Genomic DNA, 15,613 nt, shown 5'->3' on the forward strand with positions numbered 1-15,613 from the left:
AAAAAAATTTAAAAAATTAATTTAAAAGACGAGTGACTTTTTAAAAATAAATCTGACCATTTATGATTTTATTGCGCATCAGATTGATGAGTGTGTAGGAATAATGGAATATACTTATTACATATTAATTCAACACAAGTACTGTTACGGATCCAGCCCACGGATCCCAGACCCGTGACCGAACCCAAACCCGGCTTACCGGGTCAACCCATTTCGTCTCTCTAGAAGGCCCCGAATCGGCCCTCTAGAGCTCCTAACTGACTTTTGAAATTCAAACGTCCCTCTTATCTCAGCCAGATAAGATAAAGATAAGATAACCACCATTATCTATAAATAGAGGACCCAAATCCCTCCAGGTATTCATTCATTCCTCATACCTTACACCTCTTAGATATATTCTGACTTGGGCGTCGGAGTGTCTTTGCAGGTACCTCCCCTCCTCTCCATCCGGATAAACCAACATCTGACTCGACCCGCGGGTTCCCGATCCTCCTCCTAGATTGTATCAGAACTCTTCGGTACATTGGCGCCGTCTGTGGGGACCTGCAACGGACGAACCAGATGGAGGGTATCTTGGACGAAAATCCATCAAGCCAAGACGACTCCGGACCACATCATCCCACCCCGGAACAACAGGAGGTCATGAACCAAGCCCGAATGGCCAGCACCATCCACCGAACAAACGAGCACATAGTCACAGACCCACAACATCCCGAGAAAGCAAGGGACAAAGCGACACAGATCATTCAAGATCTCTGCCTCCGAGTCCAGGAGCTTGAAGGTAAACTCACCGACAAAGGAAAATACGCCAACCAACACGGAAGCCAGGCAACGTCCAGGCCACGATCCTATCGTGGAAGGTCGCCAACACGGCAACATAATAGAAGAGATGATCGTAGCACCTCACGCAACTACCGGCACGAGAAGTCGCCAGAACGGCGACACAGCAAAAAACACCATCGCAGCGCATCCCACGATCTGAACCGTCAGCACGATTCAGACGAAGACCCGAGACGTCGGCACACAAAGCGCACGAGAAACGACCACGTCATAATGGGAGCCACGCCCTTCATGGAGAGAATCTTAAGAGCAAAGCTCCCCAGAGGCTTCGACAAACCCACCGATATGAAGTACGACGGAACTAAAGACCCTCAAGAGCACCTAACGGCTTTCGAGGCCAGAATGAACTTAGAAGGAGCATCCGACGCAGTCCGATGCAGAGCCTTCCCGGTGACCCTTGCCGGACCGGCGATCAAATGGTTCAACGCCCTCCCGAACGGATCTATAACCAGCTTCCACGACGTCACAAGAAAATTCATGGCCCAATTCACGACCCGAATCACCAAGGCCAAACACCCCATCAGCTTGCTAGGAGTCACACAGAAACAAGAAGAATCTACAAGAAAATACCTCGACCGCTTCAACGACGAATGCCTGACGGTCGACGGACTCACGGACTCCGTTGCCAGCCTCTGCCTAACCAACGGACTCATGAATGAAGACTTTCGCAAACATCTCACCACTAAACCAGTATGGACCATGCACGAAATCCAGAACGTCGCCAAAGATTACATCAACGACGAGGAGGTCAGCCAGGTCGTCGCTGCCAACAAACGGCAGCACGTCGCTACCCAACACAGCAACCCGACTCCCCATCATAACCCACCACCCAAAGAAAACCAACGAGACCCCATCAAGCCAACCCACCGACCACCAAGAATAGGAAAATTCTCCAATTACACCCCCCTAACAGCACCGATTACTGAGATATACCACCAAATAGCAGATCGAGGCGTCATCCCCAAAGCCCGACCACTCAAGGAAAGAACAGGAGGGAACAAAGCCCTCTACTGCGACTACCACCGAGGTTACGGCCACAAAACACAAGATTGTTTTGACCTTAAAGACGCTATCGAACAGGCCATACGAGACGGCAAACTCCCGGAGTTCGCCAAATTCATCAGAGAGCCAAGGCGCGCCAACATCGACAAGTCACCAGAAAGAGAAGGGCGCAACCCAAGAACCCAAAAGCCGCCCCCCAGGGAAAACCCCGAAGAGGATCCGAGCATCATAGTGAACGTCATCACGGGCAAGGACGTACCAAACAAGTCAAAGCTATCAATGAAAAAGGACCTCAAGATAATGGCCGTCAGGCACCACGACCCAGTCACCATAGCCGACAGCACGATAACTTTCTTACCAGAAGACTGCCAACACGGCACGTTGGCCGAAGACGCCCCCTTCGTCATATCAGCTCGAATCGGAACAGGGCTAGTAAGAAGAATACTGGTAGACACTGGCGCCGACTCTAACATCCTCTTCCGAGGAGCTTTCGACAAACTCGGGCTCCGCAACGACAACCTCCAAACACACCGTCACGGCGTCACGGGCCTCGGAGACAACTTCCTCAAACCAGACGGGTCGGTCACCCTTCCCATCACCATAGGAACAAACAATCAGAGAAAGACGATCTTGTCCGAATTCGTAGTCCTAAAAGACTCCACAGCCTATAACGTCATTCTCGGGAGAAAAATGATCAACGACTTCTCCGCAGTCATCTTCACCAAATACCTCCTCATGAAGTTCAGGGCCGACGACGGCACCATCGGAACCATTCACGGAGACCGGGAAGTCGCGGCCGAATGCGACAACAACAGCTTAGCCCTAAGAAAGAAATCCCAGGACGCAGCCGGAATATTCCTTGCCGACCTAGACGCACGACTAGACGGCCAACCTAGACCGGAACCAGAAGGAGACATGGAAAAGCTACAGATAGGGCCGACCAAAGAAGAATACACTTTCATCAACAGAAACCTCCCATACGACCTCAAAGAAGAACTCTCCCAACTTCTAAAACAAAACAGAGACTTGTTCGCATTTACACCAGCCGATATGCCGGGAATAAGCCCCGACCTTATGTCTCACCATCTGGCAGTGGACCCCCTAGCCAAACCAGTGGCACAAAGAAGACGGAAAATGTCACCAGACCGAGCCGCCGAGGTCCGAAAACAGGTGAAAGCCCTACTCGAAGCCAACTTCATCCGAGAACTCCCTTATACGACATGGCTGTCCAACGTCGTACTAGTAAGAAAATCTAACGGGAAATGGCGAATGTGCGTCGACTACACAGATCTCAACAAAGCATGCCCAAAGGACGCCTTCCCCTTACCGAACATCGACGGACTAGTGGATGCGGCGTCCGGCCACCGATACCTCAGCTTCATGGACGCATATTCCGGCTACAACCAGATCCCGATGCACCGACCAGACGAAGAAAAAACAGCATTCATCACCCCGGACGGAACCTACTGCTATAGAGTAATGCCCTTCGGCTTAAAAAACGCAGGAGCCACCTACCAGCGACTCGTTAACAAGATATTTCGCAACCTATCCGGAAACAAAATAGAAGTCTACATTGATGATATGCTCGCCAAAACGGAATCCGGGGAGCAACTAACCGACGACCACAAGGTAATAATGAACACCCTACGAGAACACCAAATGCGACTCAACCCAACAAAATGTGCCTTCGGAATGGAAGCAGGAAAATTCCTCGGCTTCATGATCACGCAACGCGGAGTTGAGGCCAACCCAGAAAAATGCCGTGCCGTCCTTGAGATGACAAGTCCCAAAAACCTCAAAGAAATCCAAAAACTCACCGGCCGACTAACCGCACTATCCCGGTTCCTCGGGGCATCGGCCCAGAAGGCAATTCCTTTTTTTAAACTTATGAAAAAAGGAACCCCCTTCAAATGGGAGACAGAATGCGAAGAAGCCTTCCAACACTTCAAAAGGGTCCTAGCGGAGCCTCCGATCCTCGCGAAACCCCAAACAGGGGAAACACTATACCTGTACCTCTCCATAACGGAAGAAACAATCGCCGCAGCACTCGTCCGGGAAAACGAGAAAAAAGAACAAAAACCCATATACTTCATAAGCAAGGTCCTACAGGATACGGAAGCTCGTTATTCACGCCTGGAAAAGCTAGCTTTCGCACTCCTCTCGACTTCCCGACGGCTACGACAATACTTCCAAGCTCACCCCATAACGGTCCGAACCGACCAAACGGTCAAACAGGTATTACAAAAACCCGACCTAGCAGGAAGGATACTAGCATGGTCCATCGAGTTATCCCAATTCCAGGTCAGGTTCGAACCCCGAAACACCATCAAAGCGCAGGCCTTGACCGATTTCATCGCCGAGATGACTCCGATCAAACCCACACCCGAACCATGGAAACTACACGTCGACGGCTCATCAAACTCCACTCACGGAGGCGCCGGAATCATACTCGAAAACTGGTGCACGAAATTGTGATCAATACTTTTACACAGAACAATCCCCGGTAATGGCTCCAAAGACTTGGTGCTCAATACCATGGCATAAACACAACTTCGCACAACTAACCAGCAAGTGCACTGGGTCGTCCAAGTAATAAACCTTACGCGAGTAAGGGTCGATCCCACGGAGATTGGTGGTATGAAGCAAGCTATGGTCATCTTGTAAATCTCAGTCAGGCAGACTCAAATGTATAATGGTGATGAACGAAAATAACATAAAAGATAAAGATAGGGATACTTATGTATATCATTGGTGTAAGAGCCTCAGACAAGCATATGAAGATGCCTTCCCTTCCGTCTCTCTGCTTTCCTACTGTCTTCATCCAATCCTTCTTACTCCTTTCCATGGCAAGCTCATGTAGGGTTTCACCGTTGTCAATGGCTACCTCCCATCCTCGCAGTGAAAGCTAATGCACGCACTCTGTCACAGTACTGCCAATCACCGGTGTGGTTCCCTCCCCTACCGGAATAGAATCCCTCTTTTGCGTCTGTCACTAACGCCCAGTAGGTTACAGGTTTGAAGCACGTCACAGTCATTCAATCATTGAATCCTACTCAGAATACCACAGACAAGGTTAGACCTTCCGGATTCTCTTGAATGCCGCCATCAGTTCTTGCCTATACCACGAAGACTCCGGTTAAAGAATCCAAGAGATATTCACTAAGCCTCGAATGCTTGTAGAACAAGAATGGTTGTCAGTCACCTTGTTCATAGGTGAGAATGATGATGAGTGTCAATCATCACCTTCATCAAGTTGAAGAACAAGTGATATCTTGGTAAAAGAACAAGCGGAATTGAATAGAAGAACAATAGTAATTGCATTAATACTCGAGGTACAGCAGAGCTTCACACCTTAATCTATGGTGTGTAGAAACTCCACCGTTGAAAATACATAAGAACAAGGTCTAGGCATGGCCGAATGGCCAGCCTCCCAATGATCTAAGAACTAGATGTCCAAAGATGATCAAAGGATCGAAAACTAATCCAAAGATTTTTAATACAATAGTAAAAGGTCCTACTTATAGAAAACTAGTAGCCTAAGGTGTACAAAGATGAGTAAATGACATAAAAATCCACTTCCGGGCCCACTTGGTGTGTGCTTGGGCTGAGCAATGAAGCATTTTCGTGTAGAGACTTGTCTTGGAGTTAAACGCCAGCTTTGGTGCCAGTTTGGGCGTTTAACTCCCATTCAGGTGCCAGTTCCGGCGTTTAACGCTGGAATTTCTTGAGGTGACTTTGAACGCTGGTTTGGGCCATCAAATCTTGGGCAAAGTATGGACTATCATATATTGCTGGAAAGCCCAGGATGTCTACTTTCCAACGCCGTTGAGAGCGCGCCAATTGGGTTTCTGTAGCTCCAGAAAATCCACTTCGAGTACAGGGAGGTCAGAATCCAACAGCATCTGCAGTCCTTTTCAGTCTCTGGATCAGATTTTTGCTCAAGTCCCTCAATTTCAGCCAGAAAATACCTGAAATCACAGAAAAACACACAAACTCATAGTAAAGTCCAGAAAAGTGAATTTTAACTAAAAACTAATAAAAATATACTAAAAACTAACTAGATCATACTAAAAACATACTAAAAACAATGCCAAAAAGCATACAAATTATCCGCTCATCACAACACCAAACTTAAATTGTTGCTTGTCCCCAAGCAACTGAAGATCAAATAAGATAAAAAGAAGAGAATATGCAATGAACTCCAAAAACATCTATGAAGATCAGTATTAATTAGATGAGCGGGGCTTTTAGCTTTTTGCCTCTGAACAGTTTTGGCATCTCACTCTATCCTTTGAAATTCAGAATGATTGGCTTCTTTAGGAACTCAGAATCCAGATAGTGTTATTGATTCTCCTAGTTAAGTATGATGATTCTTGAACACAGCTACTTTATTGAGTCTTGGCTGTGGCCCAAAGCACTCTGTCTTCCAGTATTACCACCGGATACATACATGCCACAGACACATAATTGGGTGAACCTTTTCAGATTGTGACTTAGCTTTGCTAAAGTCCCCAACTAGAGGTGTCCAGGGTTCTTAAGCACACTCTTATTTGCCTTGGATCACAACTCTTATTCTTTTCTTTTTCTTTCTTTTTCTCTTTTTTTTTTCGTTTGCTTCTCTTTCTCTTTTTTTTTTTTCACTGCTTTTTCTTGCTTCAAGAATCATTTTTATGATTTTTCAGATCCTCAGTAACATGTCTCCTTTTTCATCATTCTTTCAAGAGCCAATATTCATGAACCACAAATTCAGAAGACATATGCACTGTTCAAGCATACATTCAGAGAACAAAAGTGTTGCCACCACGTCAATATAATTAAACTGTTATAAAATTTAAAATTCATACAATTCTTCTCCTTTTCAATTAAGCACGTTTTTATTAAGAGAGGTGATGGATTCATAGGACATTCATAACTTTAAGGCATAGACACTAAGACACTAATGATCATAAGACACAAACATGGATAAACATAAGCACTAAAATTCGAAAAACAGAAGAATAAAGAACAAGGAAATCAAGGAACGGGTCCACCTCAGTGATGGCGGCTCTTCCTTCCTCTTGAAGGTCCTATGGAGTGCTTGAGCTCCTCAATGTCTCTTCCTTGCCTTTGTTGCTCCTCTCTCATGATTCTTTGATCTTCTCTTATTTCATGGAGGAGAATGGAGTGTTCTTGGTGCTCCACCCTTAGTTGTCCCATGTTGGAACTCAATTCTCCTAGGGAGGTGTTTAGTTACTCCCAATAGTCTTGTGGAGGAAAGTGCATCCCTTGAGGCATCTCAGGGATCTCATGATGAGAGGGGTCTCTTGTGTGCTCCATCCTTGTCTTGGTGATGGGCTTATCCTCATCAATGGTGATGTCTCCCTCTATGTCAACTCCAACTGAATAACAGAGGTGACAAATGAGGTGAGGAAAGGCTAACCTTGCCAAGGTAGAGGACTTATCCGCCACCTTGTAGAGTTCTTGGGCTATAACCTCATGAACTTCCACTTCTTCTCCAATCATGATGCTATGGATCATGATGGCCCGGTCTAAAGTAACTTCGGACCGGTTGCTAGTGGGAATGATTGAGCGTTGGATGAACTCCAACCATCCTCTAGCCACGGGTTTGAGGTCATGCCTTCTCAATTGAACCGGCTTGCCTCTTGAATCTCTCTTCCATTGTGCGCCCTCTTCACATATGATTGTGAGGACTTGGTCCAACCTTTGATCAAAGTTGACCCTTCTTGTGTAAGGATGTTCATCTCCTTGCATCATAGGCAAGTTGAACGCCACCCTCACACTTTCCGGACTAAAATCCAAGTATTTCCCCCGAACCATAGTAAGATAATTCTTTGGATTCGGGTTCATACTTTGATCATGGCTCTTGGTGATCCATGCATTGGCATAGAACTCTTGAACCATCAAGATTCCAACTTGTTGAATGGGGTTGGTAAGTACTTCCCAACCTCTTCTTTGGATCTCATGGCGGATCTCCGGATATTCACCCTTTTTGAGTGAAAAGGGGACCTCGGGGATCACCTTCTTCAAGGCCACAACTTCATAGAAGTGGTCTTGATGCACCATTGAGATGAACCTATCCATCTCCCATGACTCGGAGGTGGAAGCTTTTGCCTTCCCTTTCCTCTTTCTAGAGGTTTCTCCGGCCTTGGATGCCATAATGGTTATGGAAAAACGAAAAAGCAACGCTTTTACCACACCAAACTTAAAATGGTTGCTCGTCCTCGAGCAAAAGAAGAAAGAAGAGAGTAGAAGAAGAAGAAATGAGGAAGAGGGAGATGGTGGTGTATTCGGCCAAAGAAGGGGGAGAAGTGGTGTTTTGGTTGTGTGAAAATGAAGGAGTGAAGAAGGGTGTTTATAGGAGAGAGGGGAGATGGGGTTCGGCCATATTGGGTGGGTTTGAATTTGAAGGGTGAGGTTGGTGGGGTTTTATGAAGGATGGATGTGAGTGGTGAAGAGAAAGATGGGATTTGATAGGTGAAGGGCTTTTGGGGAAGAGGTGTTGAGGTGATTGGTGAATGGGGGAAGAAGAGAGAGAGTGGTGGTGGAGTTGGTGGGGATCCTGTGGGGTCCACAGATCCTGTGGTGTCAAGGAAAAGTCATCCCTGCACCAAATGTTGCTCAAAATCACGTTTTGAGCCATTTCTGGCGTTAAACGCCGGGCTGGTGCCCATTCCTGGCGTTTAACGCCAGGTTCTTGCCCTTTTCTGGCGTTTAACGCCAGTCTGGTGCCCCTTTCTGGCGTTAAACGCCCAGAATGGTGCCAGACTGGGCGTTAAACGCCCAACTGCTAGGCTTACTGGCGTTTGAACGCCAGCAGCTTCTTCCTCCAGGGTGTGCTGTTTTTCTTCCTGTTTTTCATTTTGTTTTTGCTTTTTCAATGGATTTTGTGACTTCTTATGATCATCAACCTACAAAAAAAATAAAATAACAAAAGAAACTATATAAATCATAATCATTGGGTTGCCTCCCAACAAGCGCTTCTTTAATGTCAGTAGCTTGACAGAGGGCTCTCATGGAGCCTCACAGATGTTCAGAGCAATGTTGGAACCTCCCAACACCAAACTTAGAGTTTGAATGTGGGGGTTCAACACCAAACTTAGAGTTTGGTTGTGGCCTCCCAACACCAAACTTAGAGTTTGACTGTGGGGGCTCTTCTTGTCTCTGATTTGAGAGAAGCTCTTCATGCTTCATCTCTATGGTGACAGAGGGATATCCTTGAGCCTTAAACACAAAGGATTCTTCATTCACTTGAATGATCAGTTCACCTCTATCAACATCAATCACAGCTTTTGCTGTGGCTAGGAAGGGTCTGCCAAGGATGATGGTTTCATCCATGCACTTCCCAGTCTCTAGGACTATGAAATCAGCAGGAATGTAATGGTCTTCAACCTTTACCAAAACATTCTCTACAAGTCCATGAGCTTGTTTTCTTGAGTTGTCTGCCATCTCTAATGAGATTCTTGCAGCTTGTACCTCAAAGATCCCTAGCTTCTCCATTACTGAGAGAGGCATGAGGTTTACACTTGACTCTAAGTCACACAGAGCCTTCTTGAAGGTCATGGTGCCTATGGTACAAGGTATGGAAAACTTCCCAGGGTCTTGTCTCTTTTGAGGTAATTTCTGCCTAGACAAGTCATCCAGTTTTTTGGTGAGCAAAGGAGGTTCATCCTCCCAAGTCTCATTTCCAAATAACTTGTCATTTAGCTTCATGATTGCTCCAAGGTATTTAGCAACTTGCTCTTCAGTGACATACTCGTCCTCTTCAGAGGAAGAATACTCATCAGAGCTCATGAAAGGCAGAAGTAAGTCCAATGGAATCTCTATGGTCTCATTTTGAGTCCCAGATTCCCATGGTTCCTCATTGGGGAACTCATTGGAGGCTAGTGCACGTCCATTGAGGTCTTCCTCAGTGGCGTTCACTGCCTCTCCATCCTCTCCAAATTCGGCCATATTGATGGCTTTGCACTCTCCTTTTGGATTTTCTTCTGTGTTGCTTGGGAGAGTACTTGGAGGGAGTTCAGTAACTTTCTTGCTCAGCTGTCCCACTTGTCCTTCCAAATTTCTAATGGAGGACCTTGTTTCATTCATGAAACTTTGAGTGGTTTTAATTAGATCAGAGACCATGGTTGCTAAGTCAGAGGGGTTCTGCTTAGGATTCTCTGTCTGTTGCTGAGAAGATGATGGAAAAGGTTTGCCATTGTTAAACCTGTTTCTTCCACCATTATTATTGAAACCTTGTTGAGGTCTCTCTTGATTCTTCCATGAGAGATTTGGGTGATTTCTCCATGAAGAATTATAGGTGTTACCATAGGGTTCTCCTAGGTAATTCACCTCTTCCATTGAAGGGTTCTCAGGATCATAAGCTTCTTCCTTAGATGAAGCCTCCTTAGTACTGCTTGGTGCATTTTGCATTCCAGACAGACTTTGAGAAATCAAATTGACTTGTTGAGTCAATATTTTATTCTGAGCCAAAATGGCGTTCAGAGCATCAATCTCAAGAACTCCTTTCTTCTGACTTGTCCCATTGTTCACAGGATTCCTTTCAGAAGTGTACATGAATTGGTTATTTGCAACCATCTCAATTAGCTCTTGAGCCTCTGTAGGCGTCTTCTTCAGATGAAGAGATCCTCCAGCAGAGCTATCCAAAGACATCTTGGACAGTTCAGAGAGACCATCATAGAAAATACCTATGATGCTCCATTCAGAAAGCATGTCAGAAGGACATCTTCTGATCAACTGTTTGTATCTTTCCCAAGCTTCATAGAGGGATTCACCATCCTTCTGTCTGAAGGTTTGGACTTCCACTCTAAGCTTACTCCATCTTTGTGGTGGAAAGAACTTTGCCAAGAAGGCATTGACCAGCTTTTCCCAAGAGTCCAGGCTTTCTTTAGGTTGAGAGTCCAACCATATTCTAGCTCTGTCTCTTACAGCAAAAGGGAATAGCATCAGTCTATAGACCTCAGGGTCTACCCCATTAGTCTTGACTGTGTCACAGATTTGCAAGAATTCAGCTAAGAACTGATGAGGATCTTCCATTGGAAGTCCATGGAACTTGCAATTCTGTTGCATTAGAGAAACCAATTGAGGCTTAAGCTCAAAGTTGTTTGCTCCAATGGCAGGGATAGAGATGCTTCTCCCATAGAAGTCGGGAGTAGGTGCAGTAAAGTCACCCAGCACCTTCCTTGCATTGTTTGCATTGTTGTTATTTTCGGCTGCCATGTCTTCTTCTTCTTTGAAGAATTCGGTCAGGTCCTCTAAAGAGAGTTGTGCTTTGGCTTCTCTTAGCTTTCTCTTCAAGGTCCTTTCGGGTTCAGGGTCAGCTTCAACAAGAATGCCTTTGTCTCTGCTCCTGCTCATATGAAAGAGAAGAGAACAAGAAAGTGTGGAATCCTCTATGTCACAGTATAGAGATCCCTTAAGGTGTCAGAGGAAAAGAGAAATAGAAAGAAGAAGGAGAATAAGAATTCGAACTTTACTTAGATAAGGTTCGAATTGTGCATTAAGAAGGAGTAGTACTCCATAAATAGAAGGATGTGGGGGGAAGGAAGAAGATTTTCGAAAATTCAACTAGAAAGATTTTGAAAACATTTTGAAAAACACTTAATTGATTTTCGAAAATAAAAGTGGAAAAGAAATCAAGTGATTTTTTGAAAAAGATTTTTAAATTAGAAATCAAAAAGATTTGATTGAAAACTATTTTGAAAAAGATGTGGTTAAGAAGATATGATTGGTTTTAAAAAAGATGTGATTGGAAAGATATGATTTGAAAAACATTTTAAAATGATTTGATTTGAAAACAATTTTAAAAGATTTGATTTTAAAAAAAAATTAATGACTTGCCTAGCAAGAAAAGATATGATTCAAACATAAAACCTTCCTCAACAGAAAAGGCAACATACTTGAAATGTTCAATCAAATCATTAATTGTTAGTAAGTATCTTTGAAAAAGAAAAGAAATTGATTTTGAAAACATTTGATTGAAAAGATATGATTTGAAAAAGATTTGATTTTGAAAAACTTTGAAAACTTGAAAAAAATTGATTTGAAAACAAAATCTTCCCCCTAGCACCATCCTGGCGTTAAACGCCCAGAATGGTATCCATTCTGGCGTTTAACGCCCAAAATGCACCCTTTTTGGGCGTTAAACGCCCAACCAGGTACCCTGGCTGGCGTTTAAACACCAGTCTGCCTTCTTCACTGGGCATTTTTGAATGCCCAGCTTTTCTGTATAATTCCTCTGCAGTATGTTCTGAATCTTCAATTCTCTGTATTATTGACTTGAAAAGACACAAATAAAAAATATTTTTGGATTTTTAATAATCAAAATGCAACAAGAATCAAATAACAATGCATGCAAGACACCAAACTTAGCAGTTTGTATACTATTGACACTATATGAGACACATAAACACTCAAGTCAAAAGAATTCAAAGATCAGAGTAAGAAATCATCAAGAATTACTTGAAGACCCTTAAGACACATGAATGAATGTATGCAATTGACACTAAACTTAAGATGAGACACTAGACTCAAGCAAGAAATATTTTTGGTTTTTATGATTTTCTAAATTTTTTTTGTGATTTTCGAAAATTAAGTGAAAACATCAAAATTCTTAATGAGAATTCCAGGAATCAGTGCAATGCTAGTCTAAGACTCCGGTCCAGGAATTAGACATGGCTTCACAGCCAGCCAAGCTTCCAAAGAAAGCTTCGGTCCAAAACACTAGACATGGCCAAAGGCCAGCCAAGCCTTAGCAGATCACTGCTCCAAAAGCAAGATCAACAAGCTCTTGTGATGATAAGTTGAAACCTCGGTCCAATGAAATTAGACATGGCTTTACAGCCAGCCAGATTTCAGCAAATCATCATGAAACTCTAGAATTCATCTTCAAGAATTTCGAAAAAATAAATGCCTAATCTAAGCAACAAGATGAACCGTCAGTTGTCCATACACAAGAACAATCCCCGGCAACGGCGCCAAAAACTTGGTGCACGAAATTGTGATCAATACTTTTACACAGAACAATCCCCGGTAATGGCTCCAAAGACTTGGTGCTCAATACCATGGCATAAACACAACTTCGCACAACTAACCAGCAAGTGCACTGGGTCGTCCAAGTAATAAACCTTACGCGAGTAAGGGTCGATCCCACGGAGATTGGTGGTATGAAGCAAGCTATGGTCATCTTGTAAATCTCAGTCAGGCAGACTCAAATGTATAATGGTGATGAACGAAAATAACATAAAAGATAAAGATAGGGATACTTATGTATATCATTGGTGTAAGAGCCTCAGACAAGCATATGAAGATGCCTTCCCTTCCATCTCTCTGCTTTCCTACTGTCTTCATCCAATCCTTCTTACTCCTTTCCATGGCAAGCTCATGTAGGGTTTCACCGTTGTCAATGGCTACCTCCCATCCTCGCAGTGAAAGCTAATGCACGCACTCTGTCACAGTACTGCCAATCACCGGTGTGGTTCCCTCCCCTACCGGAATAGAATCCCTCTTTTGCGTCTGTCACTAACGCCCAGTAGGTTACAGGTTTGAAGCACGTCACAGTCATTCAATCATTGAATCCTACTCAGAATACCACAGACAAGGTTAGACCTTCCGGATTCTCTTGAATGCCGCCATCAGTTCTTGCCTATACCACGAAGACTCCGGTTAAAGAATCCAAGAGATATTCACTAAGCCTCGAATGCTTGTAGAACAAGAATGGTTGTCAGTCACCTTGTTCATAGGTGAGAATGATGATGAGTGTCAATCATCACCTTCATCAAGTTGAAGAACAAGTGATATCTTGGTAAAAGAACAAGCGGAATTGAATAGAAGAACAATAGTAATTGCATTAATACTCGAGGTACAGCAGAGCTTCACACCTTAATCTATGGTGTGTAGAAACTCCACCGTTGAAAATACATAAGAACAAGGTCTAGGCATGGCCGAATGGCCAGCCTCCCAATGATCTAAGAACTAGATGTCCAAAGATGATCAAAGGATCGAAAACTAATCCAAAGATTTTTAATACAATAGTAAAAGGTCCTACTTATAGAAAACTAGTAGTCTAAGGTGTACAAAGATGAGTAAATGACATAAAAATCTACTTCCGGGCCCACTTGGTGTGTGCTTGGGCTGAGCAATGAAGCATTTTCGTGTAGAGACTTGTCTTGGAGTTAAACGCCAGCTTTGGTGCCAGTTTGGGCGTTTAACTCCCATTCAGGTGCCAGTTCCGGCGTTTAACGCTGGAATTTCTTGAGGTGACTTTGAACGCCGGTTTGGGCCATCAAATCTTGGGCAAAGTATGGACTATCATATATTGCTGGAAAGCCCAGGATGTCTACTTTCCAACGCCGTTGAGAGCGCGCCAATTGGGTTTCTGTAGCTCCAGAAAATCCACTTCGAGTGCAGGGAGGTCAGAATCCAACAGCATCTGCAGTCCTTTTCAGTCTCTGGATCAGATTTTTGCTCAGGTCCCTCAATTTCAGCCAGAAAATACCTGAAATCACAGAAAAACACACAAACTCATAGTAAAGTCCAGAAAAGTGAATTTTAACTAAAAACTAACTAGATCATACTAAAAACATACTAAAAACAATGCCAAAAAGTATACAAATTATCCGCTCATCAAGAACCAAAACGGGATCATAATTGAACAATCAATACGATACGACTTTCCAGTATCCAATAACCAAGCAGAATACGAAGCCCTCTTGGCAGGCCTGACCCTAGCCCGGGAAGTCGACGCCAAGGTACTCGAAGTAAATACCGACTCCCAGGTGGTCTGCTCCCAAATAAACGGAAGCTACCAAACCCGGGAGCCCTTACTCCAACAATACCTCAACAAGGTAAATGAATTAAAAGAAGGATTCGAAAACATTACCATACAACACGTCTCCAGGGAACGAAACGCCAGGGCAGACCTGCTTTCCAAACTAGCCAGCACAAAATCGGGACACGGTAACAGATCGCTAATCCAGGAGGTCGTTAGGTCGCCTTCCGTATCAGCAACAATCAGCGCACACCTAACATCCTCAAACCGGGAGTCCTGGACATACCCAATCCTACAGTACCTCCTTAACGGAACCCTACCAGCAGACCCAAAAGAGGAGAGGCGAATAAAAAGAGAAGCCGCCAACTACACCATCATAGCAGGACAACTATACAAACGCGGATTCTCGCAGCCCCTACTCAAATGTGTCGAACCCGGAAACACGGAATACATACTCCGCGAGATCCACGAAGGCTGCTGCGGTCACCACATCGGAGGAAAAACGCTGGCTCAAAAAATCATCAGGGCTGGCTATTTCTGGCCAACGATCATTCGAGATTCCATACAATTAACAAAAAGCTGCGACAAATGCCAAAGGCACGCTAATATGCACCAAGCCGCCCCGCACCAACTCAGCATTATATCGGCAGAACGGCCATTCGGCAGTTGGGGAATCGACCTCGTCGGGCCCTTCCCCACAGCACCCGGCCAACTCAGATATCTCATCGTCGCCATAGACTACTACACCAAATGGATTGAAGCCGAGCCCCTGACCTCCATAACAGCGACCCAATGCCAAAAATTTGTCTGGCGGCAGATCATTACCCGATTTGGAATCCCCGAAGTCATCATCTCGGACAACGGAACCCAGTTCACCGACAAAAAATTCAGAGAACTCCTAGAAGGATTGCACATATCCCATCGCTTCAGCTCGGTAGAACATCCCCAAACAAACGGACAGGTAGAATCCGCCAACAAAATAATCGTTAAAGGACTCAAGAA

General features: G+C 44.4%; 1 protein-coding gene and 1 non-coding gene across 2 annotated transcripts; both read left to right on the forward strand.

Annotated features, from left to right (window-relative positions):
- Positions 1 to 561: 561 nt before the first annotated feature.
- Positions 562 to 4,317, forward strand: LOC130957482 (uncharacterized). The gene has a single exon (XM_057884338.1). It carries the CDS (start codon positions 562 to 564, stop codon positions 4,315 to 4,317), a length of 3,756 nt encoding a protein of 1,251 aa, XP_057740321.1.
- Positions 4,318 to 10,548: 6,231 nt separating this feature from the next.
- LOC130959653 (small nucleolar RNA R71) lies at positions 10,549 to 10,656 on the forward strand. Its single transcript, XR_009078723.1, has one exon. It is a non-coding gene; the product is annotated as a small nucleolar RNA R71 (small nucleolar RNA).
- Positions 10,657 to 15,613: the final 4,957 nt, after the last annotated feature.

This window comes from Arachis stenosperma, chromosome 10 (genome assembly GCF_014773155.1).
Source record: "Arachis stenosperma cultivar V10309 chromosome 10, arast.V10309.gnm1.PFL2, whole genome shotgun sequence".
Classification (NCBI taxonomy): domain Eukaryota; kingdom Viridiplantae; phylum Streptophyta; class Magnoliopsida; order Fabales; family Fabaceae; genus Arachis; species Arachis stenosperma.

Bases quoted from the DNA above. Each gene is read 5' to 3' on its own strand.
- LOC130957482 (XM_057884338.1), top strand. From the start codon at position 562: ATGGAGGGTATCTTGGACGAAAATCCATCAAGCCAAGACGACTCCGGA.